General features: G+C 34.4%; 5 protein-coding genes across 5 annotated transcripts; 2 read left to right on the forward strand and 3 right to left on the reverse strand.

The window, feature by feature from the left end:
* Window positions 1–289: 289 nt before the first annotated feature.
* On the reverse strand, window positions 290–5,991 carry TRIADDRAFT_22026 (uncharacterized protein; the record flags this gene model as incomplete). The annotated part of the gene is made up of 9 exons (XM_002110873.1): window positions 290–647; window positions 801–904; window positions 1,048–1,148; window positions 1,297–1,363; window positions 1,477–1,548; window positions 1,661–1,722; window positions 1,810–2,026; window positions 2,613–2,681; window positions 5,947–5,991. The coding sequence occupies 9 exons, from the start codon at window positions 5,989–5,991 to the stop codon at window positions 290–292; spliced, it is 1,095 nt and encodes a 364-aa protein (XP_002110909.1).
* Window positions 5,992–7,565: 1,574 nt separating this feature from the next.
* TRIADDRAFT_54331 (uncharacterized protein) lies at window positions 7,566–8,456 on the forward strand (the record flags this gene model as incomplete). The annotated part of the gene is made up of 1 exon (XM_002110353.1): window positions 7,566–8,456. The coding sequence occupies one exon, from the start codon at window positions 7,566–7,568 to the stop codon at window positions 8,454–8,456; it is 891 nt and encodes a 296-aa protein (XP_002110389.1).
* A 1,454-nt stretch (window positions 8,457–9,910) lies between these two features.
* TRIADDRAFT_54332 (uncharacterized protein) lies at window positions 9,911–12,865 on the forward strand (the record flags this gene model as incomplete). Its single annotated transcript, XM_002110354.1, has 7 exons — window positions 9,911–9,973; window positions 11,237–11,378; window positions 11,458–11,517; window positions 11,762–11,817; window positions 11,968–12,120; window positions 12,234–12,322; window positions 12,838–12,865. The coding sequence occupies 7 exons, from the start codon at window positions 9,911–9,913 to the stop codon at window positions 12,863–12,865; spliced, it is 591 nt and encodes a 196-aa protein (XP_002110390.1).
* An 861-nt stretch (window positions 12,866–13,726) lies between these two features.
* TRIADDRAFT_22290 (uncharacterized protein) lies at window positions 13,727–14,670 on the reverse strand (the record flags this gene model as incomplete). Its single annotated transcript, XM_002110874.1, has 3 exons — window positions 13,727–13,830; window positions 14,088–14,161; window positions 14,498–14,670. Coding segments are annotated over 3 exons (351 nt in total), but the record flags the coding sequence as incomplete, so codon positions are not given.
* Window positions 14,671–18,132: 3,462 nt separating this feature from the next.
* On the reverse strand, window positions 18,133–20,709 carry TRIADDRAFT_22848 (uncharacterized protein; the record flags this gene model as incomplete). The annotated part of the gene is made up of 8 exons (XM_002110875.1): window positions 18,133–18,264; window positions 18,370–18,510; window positions 18,628–18,735; window positions 18,809–18,917; window positions 19,064–19,209; window positions 19,395–19,475; window positions 19,626–19,784; window positions 20,635–20,709. The coding sequence occupies 8 exons, from the start codon at window positions 20,707–20,709 to the stop codon at window positions 18,133–18,135; spliced, it is 951 nt and encodes a 316-aa protein (XP_002110911.1).
* Window positions 20,710–23,400: the final 2,691 nt, after the last annotated feature.

Here is a 23,400-nt window from a genome sequence, read left to right on the forward strand (position 1 = left end):
TAATGTCAATTACATGTTGAGTTACAAAAGTTTTCTATCTTAACGAATCTCAATAACTAATAAAGATAAGCAATCTAAGTGCGAAAATCGCATACCTGCATGTATTGCTAATCTATTAGAGGTAAAGGACACCCTGTTTGAACATACGCGAATGCTCAAGACAGAGTGCTTTTCCATAGAGGTATTTAATAGACGATATAAAGACATGGCAAAGTCTGCTAGTGAAAGTCTTACAGTAAGATTGGCTACTAAAATGCACCACATCAATAAACGCAGTTATGATAAAGGACTACGGAAGTGCAACCACGACTTCAACATAAGTTGTTGGAAAGTAACCAGTTTGTCCATTACATGTACCCTCCATCCAATTTTCGTCGATGCGATTGATTAAGTAAATCAGATCTCCTTCATGGAAGCCAAGTTCACCTTCATTTTCAGGAGAAAAGTCATATAATGCCTTTGCACATGGCTTACCACCTCCAGGTTTGTTTGAGTGATTATTGTATATGGCATAGTCGTTATTTGCTGCCATTGCATAGGTATCATCATCATCATCATCTGGATTTACTTCATCATAACTTGGAGGCAGTGAAGTTGGTTTAATAATTGGTCTTTCAGTACGCGGTTTAGCTACTGCTTCATCCATTCTAATGATTTTAAAGCAATTTAATATTATCTTGCGTGTTATTGCCAAAAAAGTAAAAATATCGTATGCTTTAATAAAGACTAAATAAACTCGTATAAAAAATCTAATTAGATTCACGTTTAAAAATTAATATCGGCGTTAAATTTGCACTAACTTCTGTTGTACAACGTGAGTCAAGTTACCCAGTAACTCTGCGCCTTGGGCATAATATTGCATAAGCCCCTTAATTAATTCCAACAGCTGCCCAATTTGATCACTCTAAGAATAGATTGTATAGGTTAACGCTGTAATTTATCTAAATTATCGTAATGAATCTTGAATGAAACTCTACTACAAATTATAGAATAGTTAAAAGGTTTGAATCCGATAATTATTGTTATAGGCGTAAGTTAATAGCTCACTTCATTATCAAACAGATTAATCATTCCACTTTCAGCAAGTTCTTTCGATTCCAAGAATTTTTCTTCCGCTATTTTCAAATCGTCATCGCTTACGTTACTGCCTGAAAAGCATAAAGTAATAGATGTTTATATAAATTTAACATGGCTACTTGTATCTTAGGCTATTTTACTGTGCTACTCATATTTATATGAAAGGTTCTATAGCGGGGTGCCGCTCAGCAATACCATAAATTTGTATGCTGATATTACCTCTATCCTTTTTTCGTCTTTTGCAGTCATAGTCTAAGCGACGGCCACTAAGCTTCTTACGGTGATGCTGCATGTAGTTATTATTATATAGGGATTGAAGTACAGTATATTAGTCATCTCGGATTATATAACATAGGTAAATCAGTGACGTTACAGTTAAGTTTATTATTGCATCCTAACCATGACTTCCTTTAAATCTTTGGTTTGCAGCAAAGTTAAAGGTTCTAGGAAATTTTGCTTAATATTTGCATCCTAAGAGTAAAGTTTGCCAAAGTTAGCTACAGGTATTATGTAAATTATTATGAAATCAAGTCGAATTTATTAATACTTTAATAATTTATAATTTACAGATGGTATTATTTACCAAAGCATCTTTAGCATCCGCTATCTGTTTCATACATTCACCAACGTCCACTAAAGTTTGACCTATGATCAAATAAATAATTCAATAAATCATTGAAGCAATACGAAGTATAATAATTAAAGTTAAATATTTGAATGTTATCGTCTTACTGAGAATTAGATCTTCTCCAAGTTCAGTAGAAGATTTTATCATAACTTCGCCCAATACAAATTCAGGTTGTGGATATTTAACATTTTTCGCACTACCAGTTATTTTCTGATATGCGCCTTGCGTATGTAGTTTGAATCTGGCAGCAGGATTCGGTTGTAGAACTTCAATAGTCCTGCTTTTTATATTTTCAACCGATGCCGCTAGAGCGTCAGTTTGCTACGTAGAATTAAAAGAATTTAAATCTCAAGTAACTGACTGTAGACATATATGTTACGAGCTATGTATGGTCTAATTAGATCATCATCTGCAAACAATGCCTATAAAAATTGTAATATTACTGTAGCAAAATTAACAGATTAACGTATTCACAATTATTAATTAAATCATCCTTGTTATCAGTAATACGTAGTACTATCTATTGCTATTTAATGATATAGCAAAGTAAATATGTTAAAATACTCTAAACACTTGATTGAACGATTTCTCTCTAATCACAACACAAAATATCATAATTTCGCAGTAGTAGGTTATCTCATTCATTTTCATTGAAAACTACCGTAATACTACAAGTACTTAAAGATGACCTAACTGTTTTTCACAAGTAACTAACTGCAAGAAGTTAGTTGTCTATCACTAAGTAAAATCAGTAAAAATATCTTTTGGTCTAAAAGTAATATCGTTATTAATTTATAATCGATAAAACGGATAGAGATGATGTTCTTGTTTTCAATCATAAGGTTGCCATACTGATAAATATCCCGGTCTTATATCTAGTAAACTGTACGTGTGTTACGGTACATACCTTTTCTAATTCCAAGAATTGATCATCTAACTTGGTCCCTTGGGCGCCACCAACTTTCTCGCTAACATACTATATTAGAAATTAGAAATTAAATTATCAGTAAATTTTACCACGACAAAAAAATACAATAAAAATTTCGAACTGATAAAAATCTAAAAGCGATAACTTGTTTTTAATTAGAATTGGAGAACTACTTATAAGCAATCTATTTATTGATGTATTTTTTTACTATTTTGTCATTCGTAATCTGTTACAAAGTATAACAGCACCGTCTGTCCATCTTGAACAGTGTTGGCAATGGCGTCCTCACTTAACACGTTATAATGTCATAGGTATATTGTATATTCTTTACGTGTATCATTTTATTAGCGTTATAACAACGCACGTATATTCAGAACAAGGGTTACTAGTAGAGAGTTTTTTTACAGTAGTGCTTGATTTAGATCACAATACAGTAATTCAGTAAGCTTCTGTACAAAACTATTAGAATTGATGTAATGCGTACAATGAAGTAACGAATTAACAAGCTGCCTAACTTTATAAACAAGGCACAGAATAGAAATTATGCAGCAAAATGACCCTATGCTGATATATATATTTACAAGTTAAATTAATTAGCTGGAGGAGCTGAGCTGATTCGAAACAAAACGAGTAATGTAGAAATATCGTACCGCACGGATGAAATTGAATATGTCTAGCGAGGAGGAGGTAATAGAAAGCGCCTTCGGTAATATAGAGCACTACTGTATGCTACTAACTAATTCTATGCCTATCTACCAATCTAAAATTATAATTCATTATTAATATAATTAAGTATGAGACCAAAAATCGGATAACTAATTAGTATTACAGTTTCAAAAATAAGTAATTATCAATTGACTACTCGATTATTATCGACAATCAGCTTCCGTCGTTAATGTTAATAGCGATGAATTTGTACTGACAGTGAGAATATTCTTAACATACGTATCACCAATTCACGATAGCAGTTTTTATAACACAGCAACGAACAGTAAACTGAAATTACGATGGCTTATATAATCGTTTATCTAATCAATTTAGTAACGGATTGTACTGTAGGCACGTGGCTATTATAATAAGATATTAGTAATTCAGTATTATAAATTCAAGAAGTTGGATATTTGTAATTAGGCACTAATTACTAAAGTGGTTTAGTTTACCGTACACCAACTAGTTCGGTTAGAGTCATTACGTAAATGTAGTCAACGCCAGTAATAAGGTGTAATTATAACTGTCGCCGCTGATTGTAATTTAAATCTGTGGAAGCGTCAATATTCCATCGCATCATTAAATGCTTTGTATATCTATAATCGAAAAGTGTAAATTGTCCAAACTGTCGGAAGACAGCATCATAGGCACGAAATATTGTTGCACATGTATTTGAATTTTGTCGTTAAGTAAATAGCAAGTCATGGTGTTTAATACACTGTATGATTGCATACTGAGGTATGAAGAGAATTCTATGCCTACAGCTAGTCTACAGGCAATAAATGCTGTTTTAGTCAGTGTATACCGATTACCGTATGCTTCTTAATTGTGGTAATATGACAGTGATTATAATTATTAACATGTACTAAATTCTTAGTTTGCTTACAGGATTTCGATTGTCAATGAAGTATATTCATATTGTACAATGCAGTACAGTGAGGCAATTTAAATTTCTGAGACGATTACTATTTGACATACTATAATATACTATAGGATGAAGTTACCAATACGAATTTTGAATAGAGTACTAGAATCATTCCAGATCATCCACAAACGAGGAGAGACGCAAGCTAGCCTATTCTGCTGCTACCTCACTTGTACAGATGTTTTAAGTATTAAGCCAGTTCTATTATTATTTACTCGTTCACATCAGGTCATTTCTAGGTAATCTAAATATCCATTGCTGAACTGTACTATTGTTGGCTGCTGTAACTATCTTCTACGTTTAGCTTGTGTCGTCAGTACAGTAGGCAAAATTATGGATAATTTATAACATCAGTCATATTTGGATACTGTTTATACAAGATCAAAAATTCGAAAGAGATGCAAACGGTTACGAGTATTTAACAGAAACATACGAGTGTATAGTATCGAATTATATCACAGTTGTTGTTAATTCATTATGTAGTGTAAGATACTGCAATTCCTATGGAAGTATACTATGTATAATTGAATTATTTTATCCGTATACAATAAGATAGTCTAGTAGATAACCCTTAAAATTAGATACATTTTTATTTCATAGCCCAAGATAAGATTAAGATTAATAATGTAATCAATACTAATATGCGTAGAAACAGCTGCGAAAGGATTCCCTATAACGTTAATCAAATACTGTACTAAAAACTTGGAAATTCTATTTCACACGGCAAGGATGGAAATAGAGCAATTTCAATGATGTTATGATTTTGAACAGTATCCAATGAAATAAAGTGTCTTTGGTCCCTTTTCCGCATACCGAGCGGTCGGCAGATAGGTAAGTATACGTACATTGGTGTACAAACATACGGATCGAAAGGATAAAAATTGGCCACGGTATGGAGTATTGAAGAAGTCGCGATCTCTCATGCCATACTGTTGAGCGGCATGAATTGAATACGTAATCGGTGTTGGATGCACTGTCAATCGATCAATGTATGGTTATTGTAAAAATTCGAGTTGTCGAGTTATGTGTGATATATATTACGAGTACAGTATATGTATGTGTCTATGCAGAAGAAAAAAGCTATTAGATGGACGAGTCAATTTTCCCGTTCACCATGACTATTGGAATATACGTGTCTATGCAGTAGAAAAAAGCTATAGATGAACGAGTCAATTTTTCCGTTCCCCATGACTATTGATAAAGGATTCTTTCAAACACAATCTATTATAGGTTGACTAGACTACACGAGTTACTACTCGGTGTCCATGAACACTATGCACACTCATCGTAGTAAATTGATGATGGTGAAAAAACAGCTAAGATTATCTACGCCTAATTGACACAATGTGGTTCATTGCTGCTGGTCAATGCTGAGCCAGTTCAAACCGACTATCCTATAGTGGCTATACATTCACAATTTTCGAACGCTATAAGGCTTTTGCAGTCTTGTTATTAAAAGATTCAACTCTAGACGTTGCTTATTTTTAACACTAGACAAGATTAAATTTACGACGAGCATTAAAATAGCGTTAAAATGTTCAATCAATTCTTCTATCAGACAACTGTGGGCCATTGGGATAACATCGATGGAAGTACAGTACTCTAGTCACTATAGAGTTTCAGTGATCCATCGTCATCGTTGCACTACGGTCAATTGGTACTGCCAACTGCAATACTTACTTGGTTGGCTTTATTGATTTGTTTTTTCAATCCAGCGAAAGACATCTCGTTTAATTTGAAATAATATTAAATGGAGGGAAACGAATCGTCAGTCTCTACGTTCTTCCACAATCCGAATAACGCGATAGTTATTGTACAATATTCACGAGCAGTTACCAAAAGGTGATGCAAAAATAGTCTCCCACTTTGTGAAAGGAACCAACTATAAAAAAGAAGAGCAATGACTTGAGGTACTGAGCGTACTATCAGCAGTGTACTCCGTTTTGTAAGCAGCACGCTGCTCAGCGTTCACTGTACACTGTACACTCTACACTGTGGACAGTACAGTACTATCCACGCTGACCTTTCCATTGGTTTGACTGGGCTTTACAGTACACAGTACTGTACTACTGGATCTCCTGCTAAGTACTGTACTATACTTGGACATCACCAAAATTGGACGACAAAGAAAGAAATTTCATCCTGGCCCATACTATTATATAATTATCTAAAAATAAACAATTACAATGTGCAATGGCTTCTTTTTCCTCTATTTTCTACATACAGTCTACTACACAGTCGGTAAACAGGAGCAAGATGAGAGGAGACAGTCTATTTCGCTCAATGTTCTATTACTGTAGACTGGTGGCTGAGTTTGAAAACTGCTTTTACTGTTCAGAGAGCTAAGGTCTTAATCAAGCAAGCCTGCGTTTATCTGAGACGATCCATTTCAAAATACTTCCTTTTGGTGCTTCATTGATTTCTATGGCTAGAAAGAATGATGGCGATTGATACACAACGGTATACTGTACACTGTACAGTGTACAGTATAGAATTGATGGCAATGTAACATTGAAACATTATACTGTACACAAAAAAGGCAAGATAAAAGTAATGTTTACACTTATACTTGGAGAGAGAGAGAGAGAGTTTCTTCCATGATTGCCAAATATGGTAATCGTTCCAGGACATCTATATTAATGAAGGCAATGGGCTGGACTGAAAGTCGCCGAAAATGATGATGTCATTGGCTTGGAGCGCGTTGCTTACAGTACACTCATACAGTACAGTAAAGGAGGCGTTACCATGCTAAACCCTTTTTTTTCTTGGTACTGTGGCCGTACACGACGGTAGAACTTCAATTATGAAGAACTTAGACTTCCTACGTATATTCTGTCAACGGATTCTTGTAATTTAACTCTTCCTCTATCGATTGACTTGTATTTTATTGAAAATCGACAGAAACTTTATTATTTTATTGTCAAAGTTTTTCGGGAAAATGGACTGTGACAAACGGTACAGCAGAGACCCTCTATGATAGTATCCACAAATCCCGTGATTGTGATTGTCGGAACTGATTACTGTTTTCTGCAACAGGGCTTGTAGCTACTATACAGTGTACACTGTGCAGAACAGTGCACCATATTTGCATATTCTTTTAACATCTCCGATTACAGCTAACCTACTGTATAACTTACTCATATACCAGCACTTGCACGATAAAGATCGATATTATTGTGGCATTGACAATATTAAAACTTCAAAACGTGTAATAAGCATACTGTACCTTACCATTATATCATAAGATACTTGACCCACGCGAATCATTTCTATACTCTACAAGTGTACATGGTGTCGCAATGAGGGATGATTACGTCTGGTGCTATTCTGCAGAGGGATTTCACAAAGTCTACTACCGCCAGTGGGGAGAAAGCAATGGAAATAATGTCATCGTATGTTGTCACGGTGTTATGCGGAATTTACATGATTTCGACTATATTGGAAAGACACTAGCAGATCAAGGCTACTGTGCCGTTTGTCCTGATGTTGTTGGACGAGGCGAAAGCGATCATTTTCGAGATGCTAAAAATTATTCTTATTATCAGTACATCCTAGATATTACTGCAATTGTTGCCAAGGTCGGAGCTAAGACAGTAGATTGGCTGGGTACCTCAATGGGTGGATTGATGGGGATGATGATTGCTTCACAACCAAATACGATCATTCGCCGCCTGATAATGAATGACATCGGTCCAATCGTGTTACTAGCTGCCTTGAAACGGATCCAGGCTTATGCAGGTAAAGAAGCATATTTTAATAATTTCGACGAAGCTTGCCAGGCGATGCGTAAGAACTACGCACCTTTTGGAATAAAGAACGATGAGCACTGGATGCATATTTTCAAGCATACCGTTAAACAGCTACAAGATGGTCGATGGACCATCAAAGCGGATTCTCGTTGTATGACGCAAGGTCTTGATCCTAGCCATCAGGAAAGCGATGCACTACCAGATATTGATGAAGATGGAAATATTATTTTTTGGAAATATTGGGAAAAAATTTCTTGCCCAGTTTTACTGACCCATGGTGCAAACTCTGATTTGGTAACAGCTGAAGTTGTTAAAACAATGAAGCAGTATCCCATACAGCTAGAGTCCTATTCATTTCAAGATGTAGGTCATGCCCCAGCATTAATGGAGCCTGATCAGATCAGTATAATTACTGCTTGGCTTAAGAAAACAACTTTATAGATCCAATCTCTCTAACTTTGAAATATTAACATAGAATAATAATACGTATAATGCTATTCAGTAGTACACAACTGTATAACCGAAAAGGCTATTAATTACTGCTCAAAATTGATATACTGTACATAATTATCCTAGAATAGAACACATATTCCAGCTACATCAATATTTATACCGCCTACTATTTCAATTTTCTGTAATATCAAATTATAGCTGCATGATAATAAGAATTCATTATCATTGGCTAAAGTTGTGCAAACGCTCTGTAATAAATATCATTAATCTATACTGATGCAAGTTATAACCTTCAGCCATTATACATATACTGTACATTGTACAGTATATACCTGTAATTTTGATGACAATTTTAGAGCAAATGAAGGAATCATGAATTGAAAAGAGTGATAAGGAGTGTGTGAATATACAACTTCAGTAGTATTATTTTATTTGGATAGTCATGATAATATTCTAACCGACAGCTCTTGTAAACGATAGCAAAAATCTTCATTTAATTAATTGATTTTAGAGGAGTTTTGTTTATTGTCAATGGTTTTGATATTTTGTTAAAACTATGAAAACTATTGACAAAACACAAAATTCCCTTTAATTTTATTCGATGCACGGTGTACAAGTGATATAATTGCACTGCATTAAATGATGGCTATCCACTACATTTAAAATGGGAAAGATCATAATGTCATCACACTATCGCTCATGACATCGTAGATGTACTAAATCTACAGTATTACAATATCTGTACTTCGATTCGAATGCACAAATCGCTGCGAAAACTGTAGTAATAGCTCAATGCCGGGTGGAAAGCAACCCGAGAACATGTGTAACAACTTTATTACTTTACAGTTATTAATATGTCCTGTATACCGATCTATAATATCAAGTTTGTAGCCTCTCGTTTAACTCTTTTAAATGTAGATTTCACACGTTTCGAATGGCAGCTGCTAACTGTGTTCGGTAGTTCTGTTCAGTACAGTAAAAAGTACTGTAAGCACTGTACTATACACTGTACACTACAGTAGTGTACAACAATTTGCACATTGCCTAAAACCATAGCCTGAAGCTTATACTGTAGATGATAACGGTTTGAACCGAACCGAACCTTTCTCAGGTCTACAGTGAAACCTAACTCAAGGCGTTTTTCTTCGGTATCTAGGCTACGCGCGTATCTACGTTACTGCCCAATCAGCTACTGCACGCAATCATCGACACAGTAATAGCGGTTAAATTCATATTTCATATCTAATGAGATGCGCTTTAGTTTCTTCAGTATCGAGTTTTACAACCTTCATCAGGATTGATAATACAGTAAATTGACGGTAAAGTATAGGGGCATAATTGTGGTAGACAGCTTTCTTGCCCAAATTATTGAACAAATTTCTACTTTGACGTTGAGAAACTGCAAATTTCAACCGGTTATCTGTAAGAGTTTGGAGCCCACGATGACGACAGTACGAGAATGTGTTCTACTTGCCTTTGCCTTTTGCCGCATTGGGTTATATACGGTAGGAAATTTTTTCAAAACCCCTTGAAGTGCATTCTATTCCTATTTTATAGTATTCTATTGATAGCACTCAGCCATATCGTAACCAATGTTCGATCTCGTTCACGCGAAATGAGTTGGTATATTTTCCCATTTATATACACGTATCTACAAAATGGATATTATATAGCTTATTATAAGGTTATTATTTACATTTATCTATGCTCTATTTACAGTACTGTATCTATAATATCTATATTCTAGTATACGTTACTCTTTATAGTGTAAGCGTTGTATTGTGAACTAAAGACTGTTCAGTAAAAGTAGAAAAATGTTATCGCCTATCTACAGTATATAAGATTGGTAGCAGTTTAGTATGCCATTCTCCTGTATGGAAATGATTTTACTGGATATTCGATGTATTTGCTGTAACATCTATTGAAACCATCTTACAGATAACCTCCTTGACTATGCTTGGCAAAAGTTAGTTACTTTATATCACTCTAGTCGCATATAAAATTGCAATAATCCAGAGTAATTTTATTAATGGTTCATAAAATATTTCACCAAATAATAATTAACAGATAATTAATAACTTGACAGTCCAATTTTAAATACGCACATGTGGCGGTTAAGTATACACACTGATCATGATAACACCATCATAATTCATTAAATCGCATTTACTAATTTAGTTTAGATGGGAACTGACATACAATATACTGTATTATTATACCTTCAGATGCTATTTCGTTAAGATACCTACTCAAATCTATACAATGAGTTGCGTAACTATTGTGGGTTTAGTATTAATTTTTCTACAAAGCCATAATGTAGAAAAGAAGATGTATTGATTTTAAGTATTTATTTAAATCTAAAATGATAACAAATAAGTACTTCTAACTGAATGAGTAAACGACTAATCGTTTGATGAATTGCCAAATGTGTAAGTAATCTTAGCTCGTGGGCCTTTGCGCGCTAACAATCAGTCGGCCAGTGGCTTATCATCTTATAGTTAACAATCTTTATGGTCTAGCATCAATTGCCCAATTTTACTAATGAAAGCAGCATTTTTTAGTAAACAATACTTATTCATCTTTAATTAATGAGATAGCATGTACCACAGCATCTTCGCTACGTAGAGGATAACAATTATAATTATTGTTAAACAATAATATTGCGGTTTATATAAAATTAAGTACGATAAGCCTTTCCATTTTATCTAATAAAAAATTTATAGCTGTTTCCTTTAGAGTGTAGTCAAGTTTTAATTTAATATCTGCAGTGCTACAGGAGAATTTTCTATGGACCTCCCCCTCCCCCAAGGCCGGGCTTTTCAGCAATTTGCATTGGAATAACTGGAGCTGGAAAGTCCAAAGTTCTTGCTGTTTTATGCAGTGAAAAGGATGAAATCATACCTACCCAAGGTAATAATTTCATTCCATCAGGTTAAGCCTTATCAAAAATTGATCTCATAGAAAAATTATAATCATATAAATACTCCAGGGTTTTCAATTAAGGATGTTCCTTTTGAAAATGCCATACTTCATGTAAAAGAAATTGGAGGTAATTTGACAAATTTGTCTATCTAAAAAGGTATACGTGTATATAGCTATATTACCGATAATTCTACACCTTTATCAGCAATGAAATCACCTATATCAGAATTATCGTGTAATAAAATATACCTGCCTAATAATACTCTAGTTCATATTAATTCCATATTAGATGCTCAATTCTATATTTACACATAGCAGTATGCATTCGTAACTACTTATCTGAAGGGTTTGCGTAACTTAATTCATTTTAGGTAGTGAAATGCTTCGAAAATACTGGAAAAAATACTACCGTGGGGTACAAGGAATTGTAAGCAATGCGTAGCTTGTGCATACTGCACAGATAGTTGATATGGTTATTGTTATCTACTCATACAGAAAGCTATTCGGTTAATAAATTCTTGTCATCACATAGATAAACAGTATTGTATATGCTAACACTATTTTTTTAATTTTTTAGATATTTGTTGTAGATAGTTCTTGCGATGAAGACACACTAAAAATAGCGTCGGAAGAATTTTGTAAAGCAATTATGGATCCTGATTTGGCTGGGTTGCCGTTACTCGTTCTTCTTAATTCGATAGACCAATCGAAAGCCCGTAGCATTGAAGAAGTTAGTATTCTGCTGCTTTTAACATAAGATACGACCCTGAGACTATCTCAAATATTGATCAATTAAATTCATTTTATAACGCTGTCATGATATTGACAATATTTCATTTCTAGATAACTGATGCTTTTAACATTAATGAATTGTGCTCTGAGAGAAAGTGGTCCATTCGGAATTGTTATGCCTGTGATGCTGATTCGGCAAGGTCCGCTTTTAAACCTTTCATAGAAAATATGCTGGAACAGTATGGCCATTCTAATGATAATAATAGGCTATAATCACGCTATAGTATCTACTTCCTCTATTTTACCCCTATCAGATAATTGAAGTAACGTAGTAATGCTGCTTTTCAGTATTACAATATAAATTTTCTTCGATTTCCTTGTATAATTACCTGCCATAAGAAAGAGCATCGTCGTTAAGAACATATTTTAGATTTTTTTGAAGATAAAATTGCTAACCCTTCGCCTTATATTATAGGTTTAGTAATCTTTTTAAGTGTAAATTAATAATATACGTGTATAATGAAAAAATATGCATAGGTATCATTAATATATACTGATGATGAAGGTAGTACTACGATGATACTGTATAAAGTGAAGTGCATCAAATTCATGTTTATATTACTATAACTACTCGATAAATGAACTTATGCTAATATGTTGTACATTTGTTATCAAATCTTGCTAGTTAAACTTGATGTAAAAATTTTTACTTCAGTTTTTTAGCTTTAATTCTTGCTAGTTAAATACAGCATAAAATCCAACTTGTAGTTAATTAATACCATGACATGTCATCTATGATTTCAGCAATTTTTACATATTTGCTTCTTCACTCTTTGTTAATTACGTAAAATCTATCACGTCTTCAGTACCGCAGTCGTGAATATAGTTATTTATCCAATTCCCGCTGCCAATGACAACTTGGTAAGAGTAAATCAACGTTATTATCAGATACTAGTTATTTAAGCATATACTATTTCATCAAGCCCGACACGTTTGGATAGTTATAAAAAATTTGAATCTATAGATATACCATTTAAAAATATTGCTTTCACATGATTGTTTTCATACCATGAATAAAAGATAGTAAATCTCTACTTATACATTAAGCTGGAGTATTACGTGACTTCGACTGGATACAAATAATGAGACACTATGATCTGCCAATAGAACTGACAGCGTCAGAAAAATTAATAAGGAGTAACTAGGTCAACAAAATTTGACACAAATAGCAGACATAAATTTATTACGTAATACAAGCTACCTCCAAAATTAGATAAACATTATATACCATACTTTGCAATAGATATCAATTATAGGTGGTAAGTTATAAAATCTACTTTCAACATTCATTAATTTACAGTATCCGTGCCGCTATTCTCGTACTATAGCGATATTTATGCAACGATAGAAATTCTAGCATATCATACAATGGTGCCCAGTTACTTCCGCTGTAGTAACATATTGACAGAAATCATAAATATAAAATATCATTTCAAAGCATTGTCTCTTTGTATATTCTTCAGCTAACAGAATAAGCGAGATGTAAGTAAAAATTGGCACAACGTAAGTATACGCTAGCGACTTGATAATCATATAAACTAGAATTATTTAGTAGACACTCTGGTTTTCTTATTCCATGAGAAGTTTGCACCGTATGTCTTGGGTACCATTGTTGGTAATTGGGGCGAATCAACAGTATAAGTCCAACCTATTACAATGAATGATGATAAGTGTAAAATTAGCACGATTACTGCATATAAAATCACAAATTTCTCGATATTCCATTAATGACATACAGAGCATTATAATGTAGCGTAATATCAATTAATAAAAATAACATCCATTCACACAATTTTATGTAGTAGCATTATAACTTGCAGAAAAGAACCGCATTAATACCAATACGAAATTACTTTGTCTAATAAAATGTGCAAATTTTTAGTTTATTCCTTAGTACAATCATACCGTTTTTCTCTGCGAATGCAATAGCCTCTTCTTTACTATCGAATTGTACATAAACGTTCGACACCGGATCAGCACTGTCAAAAATGAACAATTACATTAATTTTATTCATTATCGTAATCATTCAGTTTTTTCTGTAGTTATTAATATGGTTGGACATAGTTCGCGTTTTCAACTAATTAAATCCTTGGAAGTTCGAAATATTCCAAGATCGACATTTTAATTAACGGACGTAGATTATAGTGTTCTAATACAGTAACAAAAATTGGTTCTAAATAAATCAGTTAAAGTAGTGACAGCTATGGCTTGGATACAGTAACATTAATTGCATGTTATAAATACCAATGTAGTGCCTAGCAATTGAAATTTCTCAGTACTAACATCAAATCCATTAAAAAGAACACAGTATTACCTGGAAGCCCAGCCCATCAGTGGATTTTCCCATCTTTCTTGGTTATCAAAATCTAAGATCCACAGACGTGTAGCATAAGTACCAGACTGCATAGCGTTACGTGCAGGCTTATAGATACGAACTATCCGAGTAGCCATTTCATCCATTGGAACTCCAGTAACTTCAGATATATCTTTCTGTAAGGTCAAAATGTCAATTAGCAAACTCTTGAAATGAGTACAAACAATTTACTGGTACAGCAGTCGACGAATCTACTAGCATAAGTAATATACATAATTCTATGCACACAAGTTTATCCATAGATGATGCGCGTATGATCGCAGTAAAATCTAGGGTATAATGTTGAACGCTTTTTTTCTCGAATATAAGTTCTGCAATAGGATAATATTTACAGCATACGCTTAAAATACCTGCTACGATTGTAGCATTTGTAAGAATAGAGATCAATTTGTAGGTAAAATTAAAAAAAGTATCGCAATAAAAGAGGGAAATCATTTCCCGAACAAACATGTGGTATGATTTTAATATCCCAACACCGAGCGTGAAGCAATGCGATGCTTGGAGGAATGGAAAAGGTTATTGCTGTACTGTACGTGTTGACTCTAGCTACATTGATCACTATACTGTACTTAGTATACTGTTGTACAGTATACTATCTGGAAATGCGAGGCACCGTCAATATACTGTATAGTTAAACGTTTCAAAAATAAGTAGCATATCTTCCAGTTGATCGATTTAAGAGTACTATATCGTGAAAGGTTTTATCGCTTGCAATAAATATACTGTATAATCGGATAAAGGTGATATTACACACCACGCTTTATACTAGTAGTACGAGTTTATTTTATTTTTCCAAGATTAACGGCAAGCTGCTGAAATTAGAATAGTAGTATATGTCTTTTACCTCCACATTTTTATATAAATCAATTTTCTTGTCCTTCTCACCAACTGTTACTTCATTGAACTTTATTGCCGAACTAGAAAGACCACGCCATACAGTTCTATTTCGTCCTAGAGAGACAGTTCTACTAGCGACTCGCATCCAATTCGCCATGTTGAATTTTCTCACCAGCGCAAAAATCTGCTGTGAGAACCAGTGACAACAGTAGCTAGAGTACAGTGTACAGTACGTACTAGCCTACAGTACATGACTACCGTACGAGTACTGTAGTAGTAAGGTAAATGTTGTCTCTATCGCCACTACAGTTGTTAGAGTACAGTATGCAAGCCAGTGTTGTGATTAAAAACTCTATGGAAAAGTAAGGTAGGCAAACCTCAACAGCTTGAGCAGCTTGCCAACCTCGCCGACCTGACAGCTGTAGACTCTAGTAAGAAATCTCTTCACAGCAACACCGACACAACTTGCCTCCATACTGTTTGATGGATATTTAATACCGACATGTTAGCGAATTTATCAAATATCTTCCGTCGAATCTCAACCAACATCATTACGCAAAGACAAAACCTTGTCTTAAGTCTATCACAATGGTAAGAGCTTAGCAAGAGACCAATGTCAAATGATTGAAGGCCTTGACTTAATTATTATTATCGACTAATCGATCGCTCGCTCGTGTACCATGGACTACTAAAAAATGAAATTTTAAATTTTAAAAATAGCTCATGCTTGTACCTTTTACTTGTACTTTACATTATCACCGACTCACTGCACACTAAGCATATTTAATATTTACAATCTAAAACTGGTGCTCATGACTCAATTTTTGTAGAAATGGATGATGTACTGTGCGTGCGTACTTGTTTAGAGTTCTGCATGAAATGACATATACGAGTTGGTATGCTCATAGGTCTTACAAAAGTGACTAATCAATAGACAGCAGCGTTACTATCTATTTAGCCATACACTCCTAAAGTACGTAATTACCATACCAAATAGCATAAAAGTCCTATTTAGATTGCGTCTTTTTAAGTGTCGTAGTTTGGAAATTTTCCTCTGCGATGTCTAGGATTACGGATAAAGATAAACATACGCGTAAATAGGATCATTTTGAGCTCTTGAGAGTACTTCATGTAAAATCTGCGCAAGAATATCAATCCAAGTTGATATAGAAACTATGCCTTTATTGTCTGTTACTTAACTTTACAAATTACTGAAATATGCTCTACTAGTGCTAATGACATTGATCTAATTTGGTTCATCAGCTGTAGAGAAATGGCTACCTATGGTCGTGAATATCAGCCTAATAATTTACAGCGCAAGAGAAAGCATGGATATCTAGCTAGATTGAGAACTGCAGGGGGACGAAAAATTCTGGCTAGAAGACGAAAGAAAGGCCGTAAATACTTAACACATTAGACTCGTTTTAATCAATAACAAGTTGTTAAAATGCAATTTTAATGACATTAAACTGTGGCGCAGCATTTCACATTAGCGTCGTCATCTTATTGATTATATCATTGCAAAGTGCAATACAGTTGCCCATTGAAGTAATCAGAGGTTATGACGCTTCAATATTTAATCTAAATTTTGATTTTTAGATACTGCAATAATACGGTAATCTTCCTGTTTATCTTTGAATTTGTTAATATATAAAAATACTAGTTACTTCTGCAGATATAGCCATGATCAACATGTACAGTATAATATTATTACCATTTTATCGAGGTAGTCATATGGTAGATGTCTTATCTGTACAAGATTTTTTAATGTTATTTTGCATTCAGAAGGCATTGATTTTCGTGAATAAAATTTTACAGTAATAATTCTCTTATGCTATATCAACAAATTTAATAATCGTCAATCTATCTTATAGCATATTTGCCGCTTGTTGCTTACGGTACGGTATACACGGTAATTATTATACTGTACAACTGTACTGTAGTTGTTAGCGAGCTTGCATTCGAAAACATACTGTACGTAGAAATTGAAGATACATCAATGGATATGCGGTCTATCACAATATGTTCAGGCGAAAAATTTCGTCTTGATGCTCTTTATATTCCTATTGACCTATTTACTGTATTACCTCACGTGTTCTATGTTCACTTTTCAACAGCGTTTTGAGTTAAATGATAATTATGTGCTGTACATTGGTTCTATAGAGCCAGTAACACTTCTGATACAGTAGAGTTTAAAGAGAACTGTTTTCCTTCAATTAAAAAGATAATTAACCTGCACGGTACCCCGCCATTTATAGCTCTAAGATTAAGAGTTCGAAAGACATAAGATTTTGCCAAAGTTAGCGGAGACCTCTTTTATTAAAAAAAATTCAAAACCTTTTCTTGAGCACAAGTGCTATCAAACATAGAACCATAATAAACACTAAGTGGCAAACATATAATACTTAAGGCTATAAATTACAAAATATAACAATGTAACGCAATTATTGCTCCATTTCTAAAATATGACAATTATGCTACGATAATAAAAGAATATAAAAGGGTCATTTGCAGAAGTCTACATCACATTTGGGTTACAGTCGAATAGCTAGTTAGGTAAATTGTATCTTATAATATAAAACGTTAATACCTGAATAAAATCGTTTCATACATTTTTACATTTAATCAAATTAGGATAAAATCTATGTAGATTCATATTACAGTCACTAAGTCGTCTGAGTATTAACAATTGTCATTACTTTTAATCAATAATAATTATCACCGAAGTTGGAACGGACTTATCCATTGCTGCTTGAATTACTATTTTCTCGAAGTTGATTCTCTAATTCTGTTTGTACATTGTCTAAGTCTCTCTCGAATTCAGGTGCAACAGCGCTACAGCGAGAGCCAATAAATTGACGCATGTGGATCTTTGTCCATTAATTATAATTAGTGTTCGAGAATATTTATTAGTAAATTTGTACCGTATAATGACAAAGTATTAAAATACTATCTGAAACTAATCCATGTCTTACCTGAATATATAAGTTGACCTCTACGCTACGACTCAAATACGGAAAATTCCCTCCGTCTTTTAAATGAGCCCTTCGGCTGTTAGGATAGCATTTATACATTTCTTCTTTTACATTTTGGGATAGCGCAGACTCATCGAAAACCTAGATTTTTTTGTACAAAAGTCAATAGTTATACCCACATACGTGTATATGGTGTTTTCTCATGTTATAAATGTGATATCATGTAATCAAACTACTCTGTCAATCTTTTTTACGCACATCAATGATTGTAATAATAACATCACTTAATTTCTGCGGTTCTACATAACTATCGGAACAGTTCAGTTTTAATCGTGATGCCAGTTGGGATCTTTTTAAACCTTCCACCTTAAGTAAAAAATGAAATTATTGATAAGTTGTAACAAGTTATCGTCTTGAATATCAAGGAAATAGTAATTACCCGTTCGACCATAAAGTCTACAGAATCTGCCACGTCCTTATCGACAATATCGTCATTGAATCCTTCCAGTATAATTCGCTTCAGTAAGAACGAAGGCATGAGCCAAAAACTAGTAAATTATAGTACAGGAATAGAATCAATGTTTGTATTGGTCATGGTCACAGTAGCCAAGGCTAAATGTCACTATTCACAATTCAACTTATTAACCATAAACGCACCAAGAAAAATGAAACGTTACGTTCGATTACAACTTACGTTGATGCAATCGCATTATGGGTAAACACCGATGTATCAGAAAACGAATTACATAATATTATTGAGTGAATACGAGGGTTTATGTGGGTACTTTCAGCTACTTTCTGAGCTAAGAATCCGCCTAGAGAAGCGCCAAATAAGTGTACCTAGAAATAGAACCGTGATAACTTCAGATGCCACCTTACTGCATATATGGATCGCTTTATAACATTGATTTCGTTCTGTAGAGATTTACGTAAGTACAATCTGCCTTTGCTGATTCAATAAAGCGTTCCATACTTGGAACGTCGAAAGAAACAACATTCACTAAGCTATTATCCTGAAAAATTACCTTATCTAATTGCAGTGTATCTAATAACTTTTTAAATCCTTCAGTCCATTCTGCGTGGGTCCAGTACGAAGGATACTCAACCTTGAAGATAGAATGAAAGTTAAATACTTTGCTTGACAAACTATATGGAGAACTAAATTTATGTAGCAAACACAAGTAGTAAAAGGAGGCAGACTTTATTGTATTGAAAGCATTGTCATTTGATATACTGGAACTCAGGAGGGTACGTACCGATATCACTCTGTATCCAACGGAAGATAAGAATACGATCTGCTTGAAAAATACATCTGCGCTGCCACTTGCTGGAGGCAGAAATATTAATGGCGAACGCACACTTCTAGGACCAGCGTCATAGATAACCCAATTTTCGCTTTTATTGTCAATAGCGACCTACAATAAACGATTTAGCAGTATGAGTTGGTTCAGCTGTTTTACTGTTGTGCAAGTAGCATTGAAAATATTGTCTGTATGTCATGTACATTATATTGTCCTTTGGCCAAGATGCAAATGATATCTGGTATTTGATCATGGTTTTAGAATGATAGTATAATTTGTAGCAATGCTATATTATAATTAGCGTTTTTGGCCATTTCTATCCCAGTCGGAAAAAACAATTCCGAAGGTACAATTTTATTGCCAATGAAAATCAGGGATGACACTATTTGAAGCCCTTGTTCCATTTTAAAATCCAATCTATCGTAAGCATAATAAACAAGTAGACATACACTTGCACGCATCAAGTTGGTCATCATCAAGTCAATCATGTCATCATAATTAGATGTCAAGTTCTGTATGCGCACTGTTATTGTACTGTATTGGCTATAATTTCTTCAATATTAATCGTCTAAATGGTTTTCAATGCAGTCGCTAGAGTGTGGATGAAATACAGTTCTGTTGAAGTCTTTACGCTTCATGATGTCGTGAACTCACTTTCAAAAAGATACAGTCGATAGGTAAGGTTAAAATTATGAAAAGTGTATCAACTTGATTATTAAATATTATTATTGTTCCGTATCCAGCTAGTTATAATGTATAATATCTAAAGTGCAGAATATTATACCATAGACCAATACAGGTCAACAACGCTAATGGATGCTATTTATACATAACTAGTGAACAGCATTGATTTTCAATGTTGACTTGGAGTCTATAACATCACATCAACTTTGATGGGTATTTCTTCTTGAAGAATACTAGCATACTCCTTGAGCTATACATTGAATTATCGATCCCTTCTTACCTTTCGCTGAGCAATGGTAGAACGAAAACTTTGATATTCGGGCGATTTCGCCAAGCAGCCAATTGAACTATTCATCATCCTTCTCACATCCACAGTCAATAGCGATATAGTTAATGGCGCAAGTGCTGAATACTGCAGATATCAAAATAATACGGTGCAGTATTTGGAAAATTGGAAATTTACTGAGTGGATCAAGGTCTCGAAATACTGTACGTCTTATTCTGTTGATGTCGATATCTCGAGACACAAGTTATGCCGGTACGCAGTACTGCAGACTAATCCACTAAAGGAGATGTTGGCAGAGTCTACGTTGCAACCGCACTGCTACTACAAATGACTCATAAAATGTAAAAGTTTGCTCAAGGACTTGCTGTTTAGTTTAGAAAGGCCACGGCAATGCACCCCAACTCGATGAGTTTAAATCAAGTAAATTGTACTGCAAAATGGATACTACAAGTGACGTAAATGTTGGTGAGCTTGGAGCTTGATCGTCATATGATCTAGCCAGTCCAATTCCACTGCAGCGATTGTACAATCTGCAGGACAGTACTGTGCACATGCACTGTAGGTACAGTACTACAGTACTGTACTGTACTGTACACTGTATCCACAACACTTCACGTGAACGTCAAGTCCAAATCAACGTCACACGTTCCCTAGTGCTCAGCAGACAATCCTTTACACTGTACACCGTACAGTACACTGTACTGTACACAGAGTTCTATAGTAAAGCTTTTATTGCAGTCACGGTGCTTTGCAGTCTTACTCTGTCCGACTGTCCGCTCCGGGATGCAGGGCCAAACAAGACTAAACCCTCCTCCAAAACGTTACTAATATTATTATTATTATTATTAATCCATGTACGCGTATTTACCTACTACCAGTCACTACTTTTTAGGAAAGAGAGGGACTGGCAATGGCCGTTCAGTAGACGAAAATGACAGACACAGATGACTATTTTACTGGTTATCTCAAGCGAACTGTATATCGGAAAGGATACACTACACAGTATTTGTTGCATGATTATCATCCAAATGACCTGCTTACTTGGGTGCTGTGCACTGTGATCGACGCTTTCAGTGATAGCGTATAGTAAAACAAGCAGAAAAATGATAGGCCCGGTTATTATTTTGCACTCAAGGTGAAGCGGCAACAACCATAGAACTAAACCCTAATGAAATAAGTTAACCACGAGTGACGGCATTCATAGTCTTTTTAAAATGACCACATTAGACTAATCATTAGCTACTGTAGGACAACAACAAAAAAAAATGATCCAATTACTCCATTCAAAACACTCCATTGATACATAACCATTAGAATAATGAGATGGCCGCGTCGATTTTTATGCATCCCTGATTCCAATGCCTTCATCTTCGCCTCATTTAGGCGAAGGCGATTCCATTTGCAGATTACTGTAACTGCCAAAGAAGAAAATTCACTTACTGTGATTTCCGTGTCAAATAAAAAGTCTAAATAGCTCTTTCGATCTCATAACTATAACGGTACCGTCTATAGGGTACACTAGGGACTACGAAAGACAGAGAGAGAAGGACACGATACACATACAACAGTAGACTAGTCCTATACAGTAGTAATATAATAGTGGAAATGGTGTAGACGGCATGCTTAACATACAGTACTTGGTAATGACGATGATGATGATGGCATAGATACAGTACAGATTGGCCAGCATACGCCCTTAGATTATTAAAACAACAGGTAGTTCTGCCTTATTAATTTGAATCATGTGGTGACTTGTACAATGCTGATGGCCATAGTAGTAGAACACGGTAACTTCCCTAGCAAGAATAGAGAAACTTTGGCGACATAGTGCACGCGTTATTACTGTCATGCTACATTCACATAACAATACATCGATATGTAGTATTACTGTTATGCTAATTTTATGAGTAGTCCTACTTATTTTAATTATTAGACCACACTGAAAGGGCTCCTGGTGTCGGCCACTATCGTGACTCCTTTTTTTTATTACAAAATTATTAACCCAATAACGCCAAGTTATTCGGTTGCGACGTAAGCAACATTACTAACTGCAGCGTGTCGCAATCTGCAATCAATTGCCAATCGGGTTTGCTGTCTGCCGCACTACCGTAGAAATTGATAAGCATATTTATAGTCTAGCATTAATGCTACTGGTTAAGTAAACAAAATAAGCATCTGAATTGATTAGGAAAATAAACACGGAATTCAATATATTAAAGTACAAGATTAACCAGGTATGAGAATTAAAATATTAAATCTTTTTCTAATTGTATATGTGTATGGATAAAGTTAATAGTGTTACATTCGTTCCATTTGTACTTTCAAGTACTTATTCGATGACATGTGCGGAAGTGTGCCGATAATAATTCTAATCGATAGCGATCATCCTATTACGCTAAAAAAAAATGAGACTGTACGTATCAAGTTAACTTTAACGTAGCATGCAACTTCAAATGAATAGCTATCGACAAATTTTAATATCGTATCGTTTAATTTCTAAATATGCGGATTGATTTGAAAGCCATGATTGCAAGTATATCGAATAGTATAGGCCAACATAATTAGGCGTGCTACAATATACACTAGTATATCTGTCATGGCGTGATGGCCTTTCCTCATTTAGCATTAATTTAATAATCATTCCACTAACAAGTACTGTATATACATATCTTCAATAAATGAGTATCAAATGCATTGCCGATATAGTGATAGCAACTGGCTATGGGTTGGACTGATTGATTGCTGTATTCGAATACGATC

This window comes from Trichoplax adhaerens, genomic scaffold (assembly GCF_000150275.1).
Source record: "Trichoplax adhaerens TRIADscaffold_3 genomic scaffold, whole genome shotgun sequence".
NCBI lineage: Eukaryota > Metazoa > Placozoa > Uniplacotomia > Trichoplacea > Trichoplacidae > Trichoplax > Trichoplax adhaerens.